This window comes from Arachis ipaensis, chromosome B5 (assembly GCF_059453495.1).
Source record: "Arachis ipaensis isolate K30076 ecotype BB chromosome B5, ASM5945349v1, whole genome shotgun sequence".
Classification (NCBI taxonomy): domain Eukaryota; kingdom Viridiplantae; phylum Streptophyta; class Magnoliopsida; order Fabales; family Fabaceae; genus Arachis; species Arachis ipaensis.
In genome coordinates, this window is record NC_142440.1 from 126,160,268 (window position 1) to 126,176,187 (window position 15,920).

Here is a 15,920-nt window from a genome sequence, read left to right on the forward strand (position 1 = left end):
TAAAATTGAATTAATGTGTTTTATATTTATGTTTTTATATATTTATTATTAATTAATATTTATGTTTCGAGTTTTTTTTTTTCCATTCCTATACACTGAAAAGTATGTGAACCAAGAAAAAAAATTTAGTGGGGTCAAATTTATTTTTTAAGTGGGGGCAAATATATTTTTTTATATATTCTACATAAAATTTTATAAAAATTCAATGGGGGCACTTGCCCCCACATTGTTGAATGTAAATCCGTCCCTGTGTGGTTATATATGTGATTAATGAATATTGATATTATGATGGTGTGATGCACGAGAGATATACATGTTTTGATATATGTTTAATGATTGGTTGAGGTTGAATTGTGGGTAAAACTATGTTGATGGTGAGGATGATATTGGTTGTATGTATTGATAGTTGATTGGGAATGGTATTTTTGGAAATTGGGATGAGGAAAAGTATATAACATGACATTATGTTTGAAATTGAGTTAATTGATTGAGATTGGTAAAAATGGTGGATTGGTGGTTGTGAATTTGATAACAATGTTAATATATGAGTTGAGGAGGCTTGAGGTTGATTTTTGGTATGTTTTGGTTGGTTTTGAAAATGGTTGAAATTGGTTTGTTTTGAAAATGGAACTTTGTGGCTTTGTATGAAAATGTGATTTTTGGGCTTACTTTGATGGGGTATAACTTGGCCTCCGGATCCCCGATTTGTGTCAAACGTATTTAGAAATAAAATTAGATTCGAGATGTTAATGCTGTTCGAAAAATGGATGAAAAATGATTTGAAATGAAGAAGTTATGCCCGTCGGAAGATTGGGATTTGAAACTGTGATTCTGCAGCTTTTTAACTTAGTAAAATTTTTGGCAGATCGTACACCCACGCGTACGCGTGGCCGACGTGCACGCGTCGCTATCAAATTTTCACTACTCCACGCGTGCGCCTGTCCGACACGTACGCGTCCATGTGCTGATTCAGTTGCCCAGCCAAAGTTCCAAAGAGTTGTGCGGGTATTGTGCTGATTTTGTGCGTGGGGCACAAAACGCACCTACGCGTACGCGTGGCTGACGTGCAGGCGTCAATTTACGTTTCTCTCATCCATGCGTGCGCGTGGGCGATGCTTACGCGTCACTGTAACTTTGGTAACTTGTGGATGAAGTAAGGGGAGAATTAATGATGAATGATGATCAAAGATTATTGTATGAGATACGGAGGATGATTGTCGAAGTGCATTGTAAGCCATGAGCCGAATGGTTGTAATTGTTAATGAATTGGCTGGTTATGAATTGGATTATGAGCCGAATGGCTGAGATATTGCCGAATTACAACTGAACTATTATTGAATTATGGCTGAGTATGATTGCATATATGCGTATTGAATGATGTGAATGTTGCACTTCCACTATCTGAGATACAAGTTTTCCTGGGTGAAAACAGTGGCTAGCCACCACGTGTTCCAGGTGGAGACTCGATACTCTGCTGACCCTATGTCGTAAGTGTGGCCGGACACTGAAAGTTTCGGATGAGCTCGCCCCCGTAGATAAAACACCAGTGTAGGTGTTGTGAATATGTATTAACTCGAGTTGGGGATGCACGACAGAGGGACAGTCCAATGGTTAGCTACCAGGACTTGTCGGGTTGGCTTTATAACTGACAGATGAGACTCATCAGCCATTAGGACAGGCATACATCATATGCATTATATGTGAATTGTTTGGAATGCCTAATTGACTGCATAATACTTGCTAATTGTTTAATTTCTGTATCTACTTCCTATTTGTGCATTTCCTTATTGATATAGTTATGTTTGCAATATCAAATTACTGATGGCAGTTGGGAGGCCTATAGGATTTGGAAAGGGAAAATGTCAGTTAGACTGAAGATCTTTAGTCAGTTGCCATTTATAGTTTAGTCTGTTTATAAGCTTTGATTTATCTGTTGGAAGTTCTAGGATCGCCTTCTGCTTTCCCAGGACATTACATGTTAGATATGTGGGTATTGTTACCATACTGAGAATCTCCGGTTCTCACCCATGCGGATTTTGTGGTTTTCAAATGCAGGTCGTGAGGCTTCTTGCTGAGGCATGCTGGAGACTCCTGGTTTAGCGAAGATCCTTGGTTCTTGGGACTTTATTTTGGTTTTATGTAGATACTTACTATCTCCACTAAATAATTATATACTGTTGACTCTTCTTAGAGGTTGTTTTGGAGAATAGGTTTTGGTAGTTTGTCCTTGAGATTTCCCTTGGGTTTCTTTCTTTATGTTTATATATATATATATATATATATATATATATATATATATATATATATATATATATATATATATATATATATATATATATTTTGATATTCGTATCTTTGGCACTCTCTTGTCATGGATTCGCGTTAGTCTATCCTTTATCTGTTCTGTTACGTTATCGATCGGAGTGTTGTGCTTTTCTATTTAACGATTTTGTCCTACCCCTTTTTCTTCAAAGGCTTCTAGTTATAAACATTTTTCACACTACTATATGTACTAAATTTTATTTCTAGAGGTCGTAATACCTCGCCACCTCTGTCTTATGACTTAAGCATAAGGCTCTGTGTGGTAGGGTGTTACATGATGCCTTGATATGTTTATTTAAGTGATTTAAAGTTTTAAAGGCAAGAATGGCTTGAAAGAAATGGGAAAAAAAAAGTATGCAAAGTGGAGAATTCATGGAGAAGTGGAGAATTCAGGGCGACGTGTACGCGTGACCCACGCGTACGCGTGACAAGCACTTTCCGTTGGATGAGAGAGAAGTCTGCCAAGTGACGCGTACGCGTGACCCACGCGTACGCGTGACCCACGCGTACGCGTGACCCACGCGTACGCGTGACAAACACTTTCTGTTGGGTCTGACGGAGGCATTTGGACGGAGGAACTGATCCGTCCAACTTTTAACGACGTCAAGGACCTAAAAGTATTTTTCAATGGTCAGGGACAAAAATGTCCGCAAAAAAAAAGGTTAAAGACCTATTTGTCTTTTACTCTATTATTTTTGTTAGATAATATATTTTTTTCTACGAATCACTTACAAGGATTAGTGACATAAAACGTTAGCTTATTCATGTGACTATTAAGCTATGTTTGAATGTTGTATTTAAGACAAAATTATAGAGACAAAGATACAAAGATAGAGAGACGGAGACAATTTCTAATATTTTTATGCTTTTATATTATGTTTGAAAATAATAGATAAAAACTTGTCAAATATTTTTGTTTTATATTTACAAAAATAGATACAATTAACTAAATACATAACAAAAGACATTATATACCCTTTTAATTTTTTTTTAAACTGAAATATTTTTTCAATCAAATCCCATCTTGAAATAAAAGAAAATCCTTCCTTGTGTCCTCTGTTTTTTTTTTATTAAATCTCAACTAGTTCAACATTTATCTTTGTCACTTTATATGCCTTCATACTCTTCCTTCATCTTCCTAATCCTTCATTTTCTTTACTCTACCTTCATACGCTTCCTTTATCTTTTTCACTCTTTTATTTTTTTCACTCTTACTTCTCTAGTTACGACACCAAAAAACATACAAGAGGCAAATTTTAAGAATGACTAAGTCAAGGTAACACAGACGACAACCAAATAGCAGATGGCTGTCAAGGTAGCAATATTAATTTTCTACATTTCTTTAAAATTTTTGTTGATTTTAGAAGGGTAATTTTTTGTGTTTAGGGTTTGTTGATTCTTGAATAGGGTTTGGTTACTTGAAAAGGGTTAGAAATAAGGAGAGGAAGAGGAAGACGAAAAAATGACACCAGATTGGACGAGTTCTCTTCTTCTTTGTTAATTGCGCAGAATAAAAGAGAAGATGAAATTAAGATTTTGATAAAGAAAGGACAAATTTTGGTATTTGCAAATTAGAGGTTAAAAAAAAAAAATCATTAAAATAGTTTCTAAATTTTGTGTCTCTATATGTCTCAAGTAGAGACTGATACAAAAATTTAACTAAGAGACACCTATAAAAAAATATATTTTATCTCTATCTCCTAAATCAAACATATTACAAAAGAGCCTTAAAGTATGCATATATTTGAATAGGACAAATCAATTTAAAAAAAAAAACAGTTCTCAAAAAATAAAAAAAAGAGTAATTATCTAAATCTGTCCCCAAAAATTTTAAAATCGGACATTTTAGTCTTAAAAAAAAATTAATACAAGACATTTTAACCTTATATATATATATAATGATAATAATAATAATCAATAAAATTATTAGAGATTATTTTACAAGAAATTCAAAGTTAAAATCATTTGATATTTTTATATTTAATATAATCAAAAGATGTCATATTTTAAAAAACATATTTGTATTAAAAGAAATATGTATTTAATATAAATCCAAATTAAAAATTTTTTTTAATACATAATTTTTAATACAAACATATTTTTTTAAAATAGGACATCTTTTGATTATATTAAATACAAAAATATCAAATGGTTTTAACCTTAAATTTTTTTAGAATAATTTTTAATAATTTTATTTTTATTATTATTATTATTATTATTATTATTGAGTGACTATATATATAACGAATAAATTTATTATTATTTTTGTCCAAAAAATATAAAAAATTATAGTATAATATTATTGTGCAATTAATAATAATAATAATAATTTTATTTTATTTTATTTTATTTTTTGGACAGAGGACTGTTATGTCTAACGAAGAGAAATATTGGGGATTGATTTGTACATTAATTTTTTTTTGGGACTAAAATGTTTGTTTTTAAAATCGTTGAGGACTGATCTGGGTAATTGCTCTGCCAGAAAATGAATTGGGAACTGATTTGTCTGCCGAAGTAAAACCTTGAAGATTGATCTTTGTATTAATTTTTTTGAGACTAAAATATCTTATTTTAAGATCCTTAGAGACTGATTTGAATAATTATTCTACAAAAAAAATCTTCAAAAAATGTTTTAAAAGAATTATGTGTTAGTTAAATTTTTCTCTTGAATATTTTCACAGAGGATTAGAAGGGAGATGGAAGGAGTTTGTTTATGTGGCCAAAATTCACTCTATAAAGAAATCTTAAAACAGCAACAGATATGTAGTTAAGTTAAAACGAGTGTGTATAGTTGTGTAATTTTTCCATCAAAAAATTAAAAGGAAAACGAAATGAAATGGAAAAATTCTGCTCGTTATTTATTTTGGATTATTTGGTGCCTTTGCTTTGCCCCTTCGGCCTCCATTCATTTCTTACATGGCTAGGATTCACTGTCTTCAACAAATGCTTGTGGCCACTTCCAACTTCTTAAACCCAACATCCCGGCCATTTCCCACGACGTGCATCAGTTTCCGGCCACTGACCACCACCACAAGCTTCCAGCCGTACCCTCCCCCTCCTCTCAGAGCAGAAAGCAACCGCCTCAAGTGGGCCATTCAGCTTAGCCTAGCGGAGCAAAGCCCACCAAAACCCAGGCTTGACACGCAGGCACTTGTGGAGTTTCTGTATGACGATCTCCCTCATCTCTTCGACGATCAGGGTATTGATGAATCGGCCTACGACGAAGGCGTCATCTTCAGAGACCCGATCACAAAGCATGACAGTTTGAGCGGTTACCTCTTCAACATTTCCCTTCTCAGGACGCTATTTAGGCCTCTCTTTCAGTTGCATTGGGTCAAGCAGGTCTCTTTTTCTTCTTTCCTCTCATTTATGCTCCCATTTTCTTATTTTAATTTGCTTCGACTGCACTATCTCTATACCTTTGTTGGATTAAAACATTTAACATGATATTTACACCATGTCAAGATTAATTAAATTTGGAGTCCGTTTCTATCTATAAAAGTTTAAAATATTGACAAATTTACCGTCAATAAACAAAACTAATTTTATGAGGTTATTTGGATGAGTTTCTAATAAAAGATTTTTTTTAGTTATCTTCTTTTAAAAGATCTTATGGAAAAATAAGAGTAATTTTATGTTTGTATATTTCATGCAAAAAGATCTTTTTATCTATCAATTATGTTTGGATATAACAATATAAAAGTACTTTTTTGTTTATTTATTACATGAAAAACATCTTTCTTTTTTTACTTTTTTTTTTTAAGGAAAAAAAGATCTTTTAAAAAAAATGTAAATTACAGCTTCTAAAAAAAAAGATGTTTTTCTGATTTTTCTAATGCTTTTACTTTTACTACTCAAAATTTGCTAAACACGCTAAAAAATAAAAAAAAATCTTTTTTTATTGAAAAAAGATTTTATCAAAATAATGGCGCCCAAACAAGCACTCTATTCATGACAGGCTAGCAACGGTCATTTCTACCTATGAAAAATTTAGAATATTGACAAATCTACACATAAATAAAACTAACATTTTGGTATTTTTGTAGTATGAAAATCATCTTTTCGTGGATACAAAACTAGTTTTGTTAAATTTGTCAACAATATTTTTCTTTTGGCATATGGCACAGAGCCACAAATCACTTAAAATTTAAATTCAATTCAATTTTAATTTAATTTAAAACAACAAAATCTAAATATAAGAGGGAATCTAAATATAAAAACACTGTATGTTTCAAAAAATGACCAAGTGACAAATTTTTACACTATGTCTATGTCTATGCTCCCATTTCCCTTTGTACATACTTTTGTATACTTCTAATTATATTTTAAAAGTTTCTGCTTAAAATATTTTGAATATCTATATAGATAAAAATGGGAAGTCCATAGCAATCAATGAGTTTCTCCTACGACTTACCTGGATGTGTTTTGTTCTGTCATTGAACTTGTCAACATGGTTGGATGGCAATCTTTCGAAAATTGAACTTTTTCTTAAAGTAAAATTACAATTCCGTCTGTAAAAAATTCGGTAGCCATATACAATATTGCTGCTGACCTTGTTGATATTGCAACAAGAATTGGTTTAATATATGGGGACCTTCCTGTAAAATTCAGGAATCAATTACTCTAGTTATAATTGAGTAGAGTTTTGGAATCAAATCATGTTATTTTCTTTTTTCAATTTTGTGACAAGTTTGTTTTCTAAAATTTTATTTGATGGGTTTTATTGTCTAGTTTGTTGCAAATTATTCTCTTTATGCAGTTGGATTGACTGAATTGCTATAGACAGGACCATATGAGATAACTACGAGATGGACTATGGTTATGAAATTCATACTACTTCCCTGGAAACCGGAGTTGGTGTTTACCGGAACCTCTGTGATGGGCATCAACCCTGAAAATGGCAAGTTCTGTAGCCATGTGGTAGGTTCAAAGTTTAAAGTTCCAACAATCAAGAAGTGGTGGAAGTGATGTTACTAAAAATGCTGATCTTTTTTTTACCATTAACTTTGATGGAAAGAGATATTTTTTGGTTTCATTTTTTTTCTTTTTCTGATCCTCAATTTTGTAGGACTACTGGGACTCAATAGAGAAAAATGACTATTTCTCTTTGGAAGGTTTATCGGATGTAGTCAAACAAGTATATCCCTGTATTTCACTCTTTAAATATGCCTTGGACTTATTGTTCTCCTGATATCTTCTTAAAGCTGAGTCTAACCATGACGACTTGATACGCAGTTGAGGATTTACAAGACTCCTGACTTGGAAACACCAAGATATCAAATATTGAAAAGGACAGCAAATTATGAGGTCTATACTGTCATTGTTTAACTTCATATATTTACATTAATAAGTTATCAATTCATTTCTCACAGTCATTTTCTCTAAAGAATTGCATTAATGATTCTGTCAAAATGTAAAGTTCACCTTTTGTGATCTCACTGTCGTTAATTTGTACGAAAAACGAAAATTTTCGTGATTTTTCTACCACCAACCTATTTGTTGTGGCAGGTGTTGATTGTTTTTAATTTACAACAGGTTAGACAGTATAATCCATTTATAATAGTAGAAACAACGGGAGACAAGCTTTCTGGGTCTAAAGGCTTTAATGATGTGGCCGGGTTAGTTTTTATGTCTGAAATATAGCTGCATTTGTTAACAATGGAAACTTTAGAGTTTAGGCTCTCAAATGATATGCATACATGTTAATATTTCCCCCCAGGTACATATTTGGAAAGAACTCGACAACGGAGAAGATACCGATGACAACTCCGGTCTTCACTCAAGCCATAGATGATGAATTGTCCAAAGTGTCAATCCAAATAGTTCTTCCTGTAGATACAGAAACAGCGAGGTATTTCTACCTAGTCTTACAAGGCACATATTATTCAATCCTTAGTTCAGTAGAGGAAAAAATGGTAAAATATAAAGGAAAACCTTTGAATGTTTCTTCAGTTGTATTTTACCCCATCAAGAATATACAATTTAACTCATTAATCTTATTGACAGCGCTTAAATCCCCTTGCTCAGTGCCTTGTACATAACTGATTGTATTTCCTATTCTTCTCGGAAAGATTTAATCCTTCTCTTCTGAGGTTGATAAAAATAATGATGTATTCGACGTAAATAAAAAATTTCTTGGTTAAACAGACTATTAGAGTCCACTGTTGCCTCGCATTTTGCTAGGGACTATTTATATGGGCTAGCATACAAGACAAATAAGCATGGCAAGATGGCCTTTAGGTGTAACAGATTTGTAACAGAGGAGCTTTTGGAGGGAAAGGTAGTTAGCTAGAGTTAGGAATAAATAGAGGAACAATAGAATCGGTTAGGGGAGGATCATTTAAAAAGTTTCAGACATGACTCTAACTCTCCCTCCTTGTATCTTAAAGATTTGCATATACATTCTTCCCCAATTTCTAGGTTTCTTCAACACATTGCTGAGAATCCCAATTTCTACGCACTACTCCTTTATGTAATTGTTGCTTACTGGTACCAGTCCTGTCACATTTGTATGAATTTAAGATTATCTAATACATAAACCTTATCAGGTAATGCTTTCATCAATTCTCACCCCCATGATCTGCATAAATTCCTTCAAATTTTTTAATAGATTTAGATATGCAAGTCCAATTACACAAGTGTGTGGACTAGTGGAGATACCACCTCTATTACCAGATAGCAGATGCAGTGCCTCAGGAAGAAGAGTCCTGCGGCTTCTGAGTGCAAAGCAAGCTGCATTTCCCATTGTAGCCAAAGCTAGCATCAACATATTAGTTCTCCTTAGTCAAAATATGTGTAAAATTTGTTTGCCACTTTCCAACCTCATCATGGCCATTCTTCCACTACTTAAGCCTTCACATGCATAAGTTTAATTAGATAACCTGCATGTTTAAAATCGATGTGGGTAAAGTGCATTTAAGGTAATGTTTAAGGGGACAATTATATTTTATCCAAAAGTAATGATAACATCTTTAGTAGAGTTTATATGTTTGTGCTTATGTTTAATATTTTGACCAGTTTACCAGATCCTAATCAAGAAACAGTTAGCTTGAGAAAGATAGAAGGTGGCATTGCTGCAGTGCTAAAATTTAGTGGAAAACCTACAGAGGATATTGTTCGCGAAAAGGAGAGAACTCTGCGCTCCAATATCATTAAAGATGGCCTTAAACCTCAGATGGGTTGTTTGCTTGCAAGGTACAACGATCCAGGTCGAACATGGAGCTTTATAATGGTACGCTATGTCGCCTCCTTCAATGCTGGCAATTTATTTTTAGTGTGCAGTGTGCTTGCTAGAATACAACTAAATTCACACTACAGATACCTAACTTATGCATTGGCTAACTTCTTCTGGTCTGCATAGATTTGGTTCAAGAAATAACAAACAAAAAAGTAAACCATGTTTTGTAGAGTCCTCTCAATTTTCCATTACTCTTGCTTCAACTATACAGAAGATATTGATTTTAATTCCTTTTTGCATTGTCTGTCTACTTTACCTGCATTTAAGTCTACTATGCTAATGCAACTTAGAACGGATAAAGAATATTTCAATTTGGTATTTGTCATCTTAACTTCTAACTCTCATCTCATTTATTTTATTTTATTTTATTTTTTTGGCTGTCTATGACATGGAAGAGGAATGAAGTGGTCATATGGCTAGATGATTTCTCAATGGATTAGCATCAAAGCTGGATTCATGACTTATTTTGATGATCACTCTGGAAAGCAAGTTTTACCATCTTAATGTCATTCTCCAATGCGTTGGCTGAGTTCATGAAAGTTATTACTAGAGATGCACTTCTGGTCCGTATTGGGAAGAATGTTTGCAACAAAAGTGTATGTATATTCTACAGAGCAATTAAAAATGTTAAACAGGGGTGAATATGACAGATGCTCATCAGGGTGTAAAAGTATCGTTAGTGTAGTTGTGTAATTGTTGTTTGGAGGCCATCATGAATAGTATTATAGTTGGCACAAAAAGTTGATAGACACTTATTTAAAGGCTAGCAGAAAGCATAAAAGGCATTTATTTATTTATTTTTTTTTGTTTTCCACGGTATCCCCTAACACTTGCTTAAGCGGACTAGTGAGCTAACCACTAGACCAACCCAACTTGGTTAAGGCATTTATGACTAGAGTAAACATCCAATGTGGTCTTTGATGATTTCTTCCAAGGACTAAGCACTTCTCCGACAAAAAAGAAGAAGCTCAATCCGGTCCCTGTCCCGTGATTTCTCTGTCATGTCTGCCATTAACTCATAACGAAAATTGTTTAGGTGGCATGTTTGGGTGATGAGTTGGCACGTTAACTCGTTAAGTGCTATGCTGTTATTGTTAAATTAGTTAGGGATTTATTTGTTCATAAATTTAAATTGGTCATGGATCTATTTATCCCTATTCACTCTAACAAAACTAAGTTTTGAGGTCAAATTGATTAGAACCTTATTTGTTCCCTGATCTATTTGTCCTAAAAGATTTTTGATACAATAATTTTTTTCAAATTAATTTTTTGTTATTATGATATTCATTACATTAATTTTTTTTCAATAAATTATTAAATGTTTAGTAGAATAAGTATAAATTAATGAATAAACTATTTAAATTTAAAATATAATTTATTATGAAACCAAGTAAATAATTCTAAGTGTAATTTTTAAATATATAAATAAAAAATTATGTAATAAGAGCAAAAAATATTAATGAAAATTAAAAGACAATTTAAAAACTAGTGACCAGATTATTTAACATATGTGACATATAGAATGAAATTTATAATATTCATACTAGGCTTTGAACACTGTATATAGTTATATATAATGATTTAGATTGAAATATCTATAAATGTATATATGTAAACATAATATTATTGTTAAAAATTGATTAAATTTTTTGAAGTATGTGCTAGTTAATTTCATTGAATTGATGTCATTCCTCATGGTTCTTTATCGTGTAATTTTTTGAGTGTTTTTACATAAAAAATAATAATAATAAATTACAGTTTTTTAAACATTAAGAATGTTACTTATTTAATATCTAATAATTCAGTCATGTATGAAGTATTATTATGAAATTATTACAAAAGAGTAGTACAAGAGACTCCAGATTCTATTTACAATTCCATAGTATTAGTAATATATTACTAATTTACAGAGTTGATTTTTTTAAATTACATTACAAATTTATTAATTGTATTTCAATTTTTACTAGTATTATAATTTTTTATTTATATACTTAAAAATTGCACTTAGAATTATTTACTTGGTTTTATAATAAATTATATTTTAAATTTGAATAATTTATTAATTAATTTATATTTATTATACAGTACATTTAATAATTTATTAAAAAGGATTAATATAATGAATATTATAATAATAAAAAATTAATTTAAAAATTATTGTATCAAAAATATTTTTAGGATAAATAGGTCTCTGACAAATAAGTTCCTAATCAATTTGACCTCAAAACTGTACATCGTTTTGTCAGATTGAATGAGGACAAATAGGTCTCTAGCCAATTCAAATTTAGGAACAAATAGGTCCTTAAACAATTTGACAGTGACAACATGACACTTAACGCAATTTCACTAGTTTACAAGGGTTCAAAAGTTCCTTACTGTTTTCACGGATGATCGGAGCAAAAATCCAGTAACTCCACCACTAGAGCACACCTAACATTATCAAATCACAAGATCTCAATACCCATAAATCTAACATTTTCGAAATTGAAGGGGAAAAATCTGGGTGAGAAAATGAAATTTTCTTACCACTTCATCCAGATGTTTTCGAAAAACTCGACGCGGTGGTCGTGTGGCCGCAAATGGGGCTCCAATAGATTGAAGTTGAAACAAGGTTAGGGTTCTTTGTTTGCTCCCCCTCACCCCAAGTTCAGCGTGATTCCTTTATGATTTTGGGGACAAATAGCTGAGTGTTGGCTTTTATATGTTGGGCTTTGGGTTTAGTTTGAGCCCAGTCCAACTAGTTCGGTCCATTGGTCCAATTTTAGGTCAAAATCTTTAAAATTAGTGTTACAATTCGTATATTAATTATTTCTACTTCTCTAAACTATGAAAATTTAATTTCCTAATTTCTTTGAATAATAATTAATTATTCATTAATTTTTTGGGATTTATATCCTACCCAACTAATTAAGAATTTTATCTCCAAAATTTAAATTCGGTTACCTGAAAATAGGTTCGGGTAGTCTTTTCTCATTTCTGATTCAAGCTCCCAGGTGTGTTCTTCAACCCCGGCCCGACTCCACGCAACTTTCACCAATGAGACTTCCTTTCTGCGCAGTCGCTTAACACTGGTATCGTCAATTCGGACCGAAAACACTTGAAATGTCAGATCTTTCTTTAGTTGATCGATTCGGGTTCTAAGACATGAGTGGTATCTGGAGTGTATTTGCGGAGTTGGGATACATGAAAAACATCGTGTAAGTTTGAAAGCTGTGGCGATAAGGCTACTTGATAGGCCACTGGTCCAATATGGCTCAATACCTCAAAGGGTCCAATGTACCTAGGGTCTAATTTCTTAGTCTATATCGCCCGACCGATGCCCGTAGTTGGTGTAACCTTCAGAAATACAAATTCAACTTCATTAAATTCCAACGGCTTCCGCTGCCGATCCGCGTAATACTTCTAACGACTCTGTGCAGTGAGAATTCTAGCTGGTATTGGCTTAATTTGTTAGGATGTCTCAGCTATCAGGTCAGGACCCAGAATACTTGATTCACCTGCCTCGTACCAACAAAGTGAAGATTGGCATTTTCTTCCATACAGTGCTTCATACGGAGCCATCCCAATGCTCGCATGCTAGCTGTTGTTGTACGAAAATTTCACCAACGGCATATACCGATCTCAGCTCCCTGGTTGGTCCAGTACACACGCTCTCATCATATCTTCCAAGATTTGAATGGTTCTTTCTGATTGTCCGTCCGTCTGTGGGTGATAAGCAGTGCTTAAACATAATTGTGTCCCAAATGCCTTTTGAAAAGCCCCTAGAATCTTGAAGTAAAACGAGGATCTTTGTCAAAAACTATGGTTGTCGGCATACTATGCAGTCTCATAATCTCTTTGATATACGGACGGGCTAACTCCTCCAAGGTATAGTTCATCCGGACAGGCAAGAAGTGAGAAGACTTCGTCAATTGATGCACAATTACCCATACTACGTCAAATCCTGCCCTAGTCCTCGGCAATCCTGACACGAAGTCCATGGTGATACCTTCCCACTTCAACTGTGGAATTTCTAAAGGTTGTAAAGTTCCACACGGTCTCTGGTGCTCAATCTTTACTTTCTGGCAGGTCAAATATTTTGAAACATGCAATGCCACATCATTCTTTATTTCCGGCCACCAGAACATTACCTTCAGGTCATGATACATCTTAGTACTCCCTAGATGGATCGAACACTTACTCCAGTGAGTTTCTGTTAACACATCTCGCCTCAAATCTCCCACATCCGATACACAGATCCTTCCCTTGTACCTCCAAACTCCTTTTCTGTCTTGAGTGATCTCTCCTTGTTTTCTTTGTTTAATGACTTGTAGCATTTTCTACAGCTCCTGATCATTCTACTGAGCCTTCTAAATCTCAGCCTTGAAATTACTGGAGATATGTAACTGATTTAAGCACATATTCTCAGCTACCTCTCTAACACCCAAATTCAGGTTCTTAAACTCTTTCAGTAACTTTTCTTCTTCAGGCATAATCCAAGCAACATATAATGACTTCTGGCTCAAAGAATCTGTCACCAGATTAGCTTTGCCTAAATGGTAACTCAGTTCGAAATCATAGTCTTTCAGCAACCCCATCCATATCCTCTCGCACATATTAAGTTCCTTTTGATCAAAGAGATATTTCAAGCTCTTGTGGTAAAAAAAAACTTAACCACCATCCTTGCTTTAGTATAGCTCAACTCAACGCAAGCGAGATATTACGACCGTCCTTGCCACGTCCTTGCCAAGAGTATACAAAAATCAAAATCACAGCAGTATCTCAATGTCTTATAATCAATTCTCAAATTCACTAGGTTCATTAACCTCATTTCATTCAATTTATCATTTCCTTTGTCTAGTGAGCGAGATAGCACCACTGTCCTTACTGCGGACGGGACAAACCACCGTCCCCGCTATAACATCATCCGGTTTAACCAAGTATCTAATAAGGAACAGTTTAATTGAACTCTCGGTATGACCTCATACTTAATCAAGGCTTAAAATTGGGTTAAAATACTTAAAACAGGGGTTATGAGGGCTTACAGGCTTGTCGAGAAGGTCAAACAGTGAAAACAGAGTTTTTGATGAAAAATCGGGCTTGTGTGTATATATCATTGTGTGCGTGCGCACAAACTAGATGCACATCCAGCTTGTGCGTACACATGACCAGTCGTGTGTACGCACAACCTGCAAATATCCCTTTTCGTGCATGCGCACATGCTAGTGTGTATGCAGGAGTCTTAATACCCCTACAGATGGGTGCGTGCACACCATTGTGTGCGTGTGCACACATACCAAATTCTTCTGGTACTGGTTTTCTCAGCAACACCGATTTTTGTACCTAACTTCAAATCCTCCTAAATCCTTCTATAAAAATTCATTTTCCCTCATCTTTATATCGTTTTTAAGGCAATTTAATTATCTTTAACTTGAGACAAACTTCACTTAGATCCGAACTCCAAGTGCCAAGTTATGGTCCATCGAAGTTGGTTAAAAATTACTTTTCTCAAAATTCTGCATTATCTCCATATATGCTAAATTCTCAACTCCTATCCTTTAAACCAACCCAAATCACATTTTCAAGCATTTTCAATGTTCTCTCATCATACTCAATTCATCTCATATTCATCCAATATCTATAACATCAACTCCTAATCAATTATCCACTTTCTATCAATTTGCACAATACTAAAATAAACCAATTAATTAAACTGTACAACATCTCAATTTCTACCCAACTTACCAAGAATTACCTCATTACGGTCTCTAGCCCAATTTCACACTAATCATTATCATATTTCATAATTCCACCAAAATCACATACACATATCCAATCTCAAATCAATTGCACACATATACATACTAATTCACTAATCACATCAACAACGAAATTCAATCCAAACTTATCCTATGGTCAATTAGTCTAGGCATTCACATAACTCTACATAATGCCTACTCGAAATTCGAACCCTTACCTTAAACGTCGGTGATTCCAAACCCTCAAAACCTTGCAACCACTAATTCAAGAGTTCTGCACCAAAATCACGCTGAGCAAACTCCACTTCATGCCCATGATTAATCCAAAAAGCTCTAGCCCATCTAATTACACAATTTCACATATTCTCAACCTAGGATTTTTGCATAAATTAAAAAAAAATAGGAGAAATTGAGATTTCTTACCTTGCTCCATGCAGCCATGTGCTGAAACCTCAATACTACTTAAAGTTGGACTTTTCCTAAACATCAAAAATCAAAATCTTTCAACACATAAACCCCAAAATGCAAAATAACAAGGAACGATGAATTGGACATGAAATTGAAAATTTCTTACCACAATGTTTAGTTAGATTTAAAGAAAATTCTGATACGAACACGTGACC

At 33.6% G+C, this 15,920-nt stretch overlaps 1 protein-coding gene and 1 long non-coding RNA gene across 2 annotated transcripts; one reads left to right on the forward strand and one right to left on the reverse strand.

The window, feature by feature from the left end:
* Positions 1-4,927: 4,927 nt before the first annotated feature.
* HBP5 (SOUL heme-binding family protein) lies at positions 4,928-10,356 on the forward strand. The gene is made up of 8 exons (XM_016347626.3): positions 4,928-5,664; positions 7,105-7,242; positions 7,391-7,459; positions 7,558-7,629; positions 7,858-7,940; positions 8,042-8,173; positions 9,340-9,553; positions 9,955-10,356. Exons 1-8 carry the CDS (start codon positions 5,239-5,241, stop codon positions 9,997-9,999), a joined length of 1,179 nt encoding a protein of 392 aa, XP_016203112.1. The 5' UTR covers positions 4,928-5,238; the 3' UTR covers positions 10,000-10,356.
* LOC110272271 (uncharacterized) lies at positions 9,079-12,219 on the reverse strand. The gene is made up of 3 exons (XR_015883695.1): positions 12,086-12,219; positions 11,936-11,989; positions 9,079-9,203 (listed from the first exon to the last, which is right to left on the reverse strand). It is a non-coding gene; the product is annotated as an uncharacterized LOC110272271 (long non-coding RNA).
* Positions 12,220-15,920: the final 3,701 nt, after the last annotated feature.

Coding starts and splice junctions, on each gene's coding strand:
- HBP5 (XM_016347626.3), top strand. CDS start 5,239: ATGGCTAGGATTCACTGTCTTCAACAAATGCTTGTGGCCACTTCCAAC. Junction 7,630..7,857: donor AAAGGACAGCAAATTATGAG/GTCTATACTGTC, acceptor AATTTACAACAG/GTTAGACAGTATAATCCATT. Junction 9,554..9,954: donor GAACATGGAGCTTTATAATG/GTACGCTATGTC, acceptor ATGACATGGAAG/AGGAATGAAGTGGTCATATG.